At 34.0% G+C, this 7123-nt stretch overlaps 1 protein-coding gene across 1 annotated transcript; it reads left to right on the top strand.

Moving 5' to 3' along the window:
* The first annotated feature begins 609 nt into the window (after positions 1-609).
* Positions 610-3571, top strand: LOC139847042 (uncharacterized). The gene has a single exon (XM_071836641.1). It carries the CDS (start codon positions 685-687, stop codon positions 3256-3258), a length of 2574 nt encoding a protein of 857 aa, XP_071692742.1. The 5' UTR covers positions 610-684; the 3' UTR covers positions 3259-3571.
* The last annotated feature ends 3552 nt before the right edge of the window (positions 3572-7123 follow it).

The following is a 7123-nucleotide window of genomic DNA, read 5'->3' as shown; positions in this document are numbered from 1 at the left end:
TTGCTTTACATAACTACATTCGTAGTAATCGCGAGGAACACACGATGTTAAGCGAGATTGACGATCTTCCAAATTACATACACATGACAACCTTCCTGATATTCACGGACATGACACAAATAATGAAGATATTCTTCTAAGGAAACTTAATGAGATGATGGAAATTCGTAACAGTATTGCTAGTTTAATATGGAACGCACGGTGAGCTTATTAGTTAAGTTACAATTTTAATTAGATATACAAAGTATAATTTATGAAAAACTAATTAATTTATAAAGTGTCTTTTTATGTACTCACTAATTATTATACATTTTTTTATCTCCAACTTATTTATCAAATATCTCTATAAAAAGTTACAACTTTCAGCTCAATCTAATTTTACCAAACACAACTAATATTGTTAATTAATCATTTTAGTAATTTTATTTTTTTGAACATTTTAAGTCATTTTACAATATTAAGCTTTCACACACTACTTTATTATGAAACAATTATAAAAAAATAATCTTCATGTTAAAAAAAAAAAAAGTAAACTTAAGTTTTCAATTCTAAATTTAACTACAAGTTGTCCCCAGCTGAAACTCAAGCTCAAGCTACCAAAAACACACCTTAAAAAGATACTCCTAAAACCGATAAAACCCTAAAACCCTGAAAACCCTACATCCTAACTCAACATTCTCCTCAATGGCGGAACACCTTCAAATTCTTCGCAGTTACGAGCTTCGTCTTCTTCGTTGTTCATTCTCACCCAATCAAACTCCTCAAACATCAACTATTTCCAACCCCTTACAAACCTCAATCGAAACCCTAATCCAATCAATCGAATTAGGGCAGTACTCCAAAACCCTAACCTCCTCCGATTCCACCGCACCTCTACTCAATCTCACCAATTCAAACTCATCATACTCTGTTTCACTTACTAACTCTATCAATTCGTTCTTAATTTCAGAAAATAACGACGATATACCTTTTAGGCTATTTATCGTACTTGCAGCTGCAGTTTCAGCCTTTTTAGCTTTCGTTCAGTGTATCGTCACCGGACCTCCGGTGACACTGCCGGCCTTGTTTTCGAATACTGATAAAGCTGATTTGGAGATTTGGGCTCGAAATGAGGTGATGGCAGCTGGATCTGATTTATTAGGGAAGTTTAATAGTTTGGAGTACTTAGTTTTTGCTAAGGTATTGTTGTTAAATATTAAAGATTATTATTTACAAAATAATGAAAAAAATGTTACCTTTTTGACGGTTTCGTTGTGGTTAGCTAGGGTTTTAATGATTCAACAGAAGCTACTAGATGGACACTCTTCTGTTTTGTATAATAAGTTGCAGGAGTTAATGAAAGAAACTGTCAACCATTTTGGTGATTTGAGAAATGTTTCTAAGTATTGGGAGGGAACTGATGAAGGGGTATTGAGTGAGATTGTATCTATGGTTCATTTAGAATCTGGGATTATTGATTTTAAGTACGGACGAGTTGATTCGTCAAAATTGCATTTTGAAACGGCTGAAAAAGCGTCTGGGCTAACACTTTCTGTTAGTGGTTCGATGGGTTTTCGAACTGTGCATCAGGTTGATCCGAAAGCACAGCTTCGCCTCTTTACTGATAATTCAAGTTTAAAAAATAATTTAAACGAGGATACTTTTGGTAAAGATAAATCTTTGCAGCATGATAGTGAGGTTCATGATGCATCTGATGTGTTGTTAACTCCTAGATTTATAGAACGTATCGATGAAGGTTCTGGAAGTTTGAAGCCGGTTCAACAAGCTTTGATATTGGCGGAGTGTCTTTTAATAGAGAAAAACACACCTCATGATGAAATGCAGCGATGGGATATGGCTCCGTATATAGAGGCGATTGATTCCCAGTCGTCATCTTTGTTCATTATTAGATGTTTTTGTGATTTGTTACGTATTAGATGGGAAAAAACTCGTAGTAGAACCAAAGAGCGTGCAATTTTAATGATGGATAAAGTTGTTGAGGGCGTTTTTGAGTCTTATCCTAAAGTTGAAGAAAGAATATATTGTTGCTTCGGTGTTGATTTACCTACTATTCCAAGTCTTCGTAAGGAATATGCTGATCTTTTAGTTAGTTGTAGGTTAATAGGGGAAGCTGTTAAAGTTTATGAGGATCTTGAATTATGGGATAATGTGATCTTTTGTTATCGTTTATTGGAAAAGAAAGCTGCTGCTGTAGAACTAATTAACACCCGTCTTTTGGAACGACCCAATGATCCAAGATTATGGTGTTCGTTGGGTGATGTTACAAACAATGATTCGTGTTATGAAAAAGCATTGGAAGTTTCAGACAATAAATCCGTAAGGGCAAAACGGTCACTTGCACGGAGTGCATACAACAAAGGGGATTATGAAAAATCAAAGCTTTTATGGGTATCTGCTATGGAAATGAATTCTTTGTACCCAGACGGGTGGTTTGCACTTGGTGCTGCTGCTTTAAAGGCTCGGGATGTTGAAAAGGCGATCGATGCGTTTACTCGTGCGGTTCAGCTTGATCCTGATAATGGGGAGGCTTGGAATAATATTGCTTGTTTGCATATGGCCAAAAAGAGAAACAAACAGGCTTTGATTGCGTTTAAGGAAGCATTAAAGTTAAAAAGGGACAGCTGGCAAATGTGGGAGAATTACAGCCAGGTTGCAGTAGATACTGGTAATTTTGCACTTGCATTGGAAGCTATTCAAAAAGTGTTAAGTATGACTAAAAATAAAAGAATTGATGTTACATCACTCGAAAAGATAATGACCGAAATCGAACGACAAAACAGTGATCGTGTTAGTTCTGTTGTAAATGGTGTTGGTGAATTAGGGTTAGAAACAAGTCGAGAAACTGCGCAGTTTACGGATTTGATTGGTAAAATTTTGCAGCAAATTGCCAAAAGTGGTGAAGGTGGCGGAGATATTTGGGGGTTATTTGCCAGGTGGCATAAACTGAAAGGTGATCTGACAATGTGTTCTGAAGCATTACTAAAGCAAGTTAGATCGTATCAGGGATCTGAATTGTGGAAAGATAAGGAACGTTTTGTGAACTTTGCGCATGCTTCTTTGGAACTTTGTAAAGTTTATGTGGAAATTGGGTCACGTAATGGTGGGCGTCGAGAACTGTATGCAGCCGAAATGCACCTCAAAAGCACGATTAAACAAGCAGCTGTGAGTTTTTCGGAAACCGAAGAATTTAAGGACCTGCAGATGTTTCTTGAAAAGTTGCAAACAATGTTGCAGGCTAGTTTGGTAACTTCTGCATAATGAGCTGTTTTTTTTAGTATCTGAAAAAAAAAAAAAACTCGTAAACTTTTGATACCAGTTTAATAGAGGTGTTTGGATTGAATCCTGTAGATTTCTACACCTTTATTTGGTTTTAGGCCATTACTTACATTAGAGAGCAGTTATATGATAGTTTGTATGTGATAAAATTATAAGTTGATTCTGATTCTGTACACACCTTGAACTAGTCTGTTGGCATGGTGTTTGGAACAGGTTCTATTACGTTTTTTGTTGTTTATTTACCTTTTTGTATGCTGTATTATTAGTCTTCTTTCTTATTGCTTAAAGTTCATATTAATCATAATATATATTAGCAAAGGGTGTCTATTGTTGTTTTCTGCCTAAAAATCATGGCCTAAAATTGTTGGTTTAACATTAGGGTAATAACACAGGTTAACAACATGTAAAGACCCGATCCGGAATGAATAACCCGTTTATATCATTACCCGTATACACGTCTTCTATTTTGAGGTGGTGGGTAGCGTGCGATCAAATAACCCTAAAAATTGATGGTCATCACTGTGTGATGCTCAGATCGTCTACATAACGATGTAAAGGTTTTTTCCTTGGTATTTTTCGGGATCTCCTGGCGACACATTTTGAGACAGTGGGTGTGTTTCGATGAAATCACTTTTATATTTGAGGCCTTTATGCCCTCGCCATTGATACAAAGAGGCGATGAGGTCTCCGAAAAGTTGAATCCTTAGAGGCGGTGGTGGTTGCGCCTTTCTTGTATCGATATGTTGATCCCCAAGTTCTATAGTGGAAGCTAAGATAACAACTGTAAATTCGAAAAGGAGTATATATTAGGGTTTAAGGCTATTTACCTGGAACCCATATGAGTTGTTGCCGGTATGCATGTTCTTGCGATACCTCGACCACTCAGTTTGTCACAGGTTCTTTATATGGTATGTGCTTTCTCAATTTTTGAAGTACGTTGGTTAATTATTCTTACTTGGATGCGATACTTTTCATGTGCATTTATTTTTTTCCCAGGTGTGATGATGACTTGTGTGTGTTGCAATTGGAATACATGTTTTCTGTATTGGCAAGGCGGCATTTAAATTGGAAGGATTTGAAGATGTGCTGGATTTATCTTATGGTGAGATTTAGGGTTATTGTAATACTTAAATTGCATAACTATCATCGCATTTAACTACATGTCTATGTCACACTAATTACCTATTACCTATACATATTGATAGGAATAGTGAAATGTTTGGCCCTCATTAAAGAAATGAGTTTATGGTTAAGTTGAGTTCCATTTTTCATATTTTAACGAATATGTTTTCGGCTACGTAGTTCCATGAATTTATGAGGTGAGAGTCGGAGGTGTTTCGGTTTCATCCTAAATGTGAGAAATTAGAGTTGATAAATGTATGTTTTGCTGATGATCTATTCATTTTTTTTCTCATGCTAGTATTGGCTCTATAAATGCTATTTCCGTTGCACTAGATGAACTCAAAAAATGCTCGGTTTTGGTTCCTAGCCTTCCGAAGAGCATGGATTTCTTCGCAAATGTTTCGTATGTGGTGAAAAGTGCTATTTTAGCTGCTATGACATTTGATGAAGGTATGTTGCCCAGTGACCCGAACTTTTCCATGTTTATATATATATTAAATGAAATTGTTATTTACATGATTAAGTGTTTCCAACATGTTAAGCAATCAAACTTGTTAAGACTTGATTAATTGAAATAGGTTTCATATAGACAATTGACCACCCAAGTTGACCGGTGATTCACGAACGTTAAAACTTGTAAAAACTATATGATGACATATATATGGATATATATATAGTTAACATGATATTATGATAAGTAAACATATCATTAAGTATATTAACAATGAACTACATATGTAAAAGCAAGACTACTAACTTAATGATTTTGAAACGAGACATATATGTAACGATTATCGTTGTAACGACATTTAATGTATATATATCATATTAAGAGATATTCATACATCATATTATCATGATAATATAATAATTTAAAATCTCATTTGATATTATAAACATTGGGTTAACAACATTTAACAAGATCGTTAACCTAAAGGTTTCAAAACAACACTTACATGTAACGACTAACGATGACTTAACGACTCAGTTAAAATGTATATACATGTAGTGTTTTAATATGTATTCATACACTTTTGAAAGACTTCAAGACACTTATCAAAATACTTCTACTTAACAAAAATACTTACAATTACATCCTCGTTCAGTTTCATCAACAATTCTACTCGTATGCACCCGTATTCGTACTCGTACAATACACAGCTTTTAGATGTATGTACTATTGGTATATACACTCCAATGATCAGCTCTTAGCAGCCCATGTGAGTCACCTAACACATGTGGGAACCATCATTTGGCAACTAGCATGAAATATCTCATAAAATTACAAAAATATGAGTAATCATTCATGACTTATTTACATGAAAACAAAATTGCATATCCTTTATATCTAATTCATACACCAACGACCAAAAACACCTACAAACACTTTCATTTTTCAATTTTTTTCATCTAATTGATCTCTCTCAAGTTCTATCTTCAAGTTCTAAGTGTTCTTCATAAATTCTACAAGTTCTAGTTTCATAAAATCAAGAATACTTTCAAGTTTGCTAGCTTACTTCCAATCTTGTAGAGTGATCATCCAACCTCAAGAAATCTTTCTTATTTACAGTAAGATATCTTTCTAATACAAGGTAATACTCATATTCAAACTTTGATTCAATTTCTATAACTATAATAATCTTATTTCGAGTGAAAATCTTACTTGAACTTGTTTTTCGTGTCATGATTCTGCTTCAGGAACTTTCAAGCCATCCAAAGATCCTTTGAAGCTAGATCCATTTTTCTCATTTCCAGTAGCTTTATCCAGAAAACTTGAGGTAGTAATGATGTTCATAACATCATTCGATTCATACATATAAAGCTATCTTATTCGAAGGTTTAAACTTGTAATCACTAGAACATAGTTTAGTTAATTCTAAACTTGTTCGCAAACAAAAGTTAATCATTCTAACTTGATTTTTAAAATCAACTAAACACATGTTCTATATCTATATGATATGCTAACTTAATGATTTAAAACCTGGAAACACGAAAAACACCGTAAAACCGGATTTACGCCGTCGTAGTAACACCGCGGGCTGTTTTGGGTTAGTTAATTAAAAACTATGATAAACTTTGATTTAAAAGTTGTTCTTCTGGAAAAATGATTTTTCTTATGAACATGAAACTATATCCAAAAATCATGGTTAAACTCAAAGTGGAAGTATGTTTTCTAAAATGGTCATCTAGACGTCGTTCTTTCGACTGAAATGACTACCTTTACAAAAACGACTTGTAACTTATATTTCCGACTATAAACCTATACTTTTTCTGTTTAGATTCATAAAATAGAGTTCAATATGAAACCATAGCAATTTGATTCACTCAAAATGAATTTAAAATGAAGAAGTTATGGGTAAAACAAGATTGGATAATTTTTCTTGTTGTAGCAACGTGAAAATTGGTAACAAATCTATATTAATCATATCCTAGCTAACTTATATTGTATTATACATGTATTCTAATATATTATGTAATCTTGGGATACCATGACACGTATGCAAATGTTTTGACATATCATATCGACCCATGTGTATATATTATTTGGAACAACCATAGACACTCTATATGCAGTAATGTGGGAGTTGGCTATACAGGGTTGAGGTTGATTCCAAAAATATATATACTTTGAGTTGTGATCTAGCCTGAGACGTGTATACACTGGGTCGTGGATTGATTCAAGATAATATATATCAATTTTTTTCTGTACATCTAACGTTGGACA

The sequence above is a fragment of the Rutidosis leptorrhynchoides genome, chromosome 5, assembly GCF_046630445.1.
Source record: "Rutidosis leptorrhynchoides isolate AG116_Rl617_1_P2 chromosome 5, CSIRO_AGI_Rlap_v1, whole genome shotgun sequence".
NCBI classification, from domain to species: Eukaryota; Viridiplantae; Streptophyta; class Magnoliopsida; order Asterales; family Asteraceae; genus Rutidosis; species Rutidosis leptorrhynchoides.
Note: the sequence above shows the minus strand (reverse complement) of the source record. Positions and strands in the feature narration are given on the sequence as shown.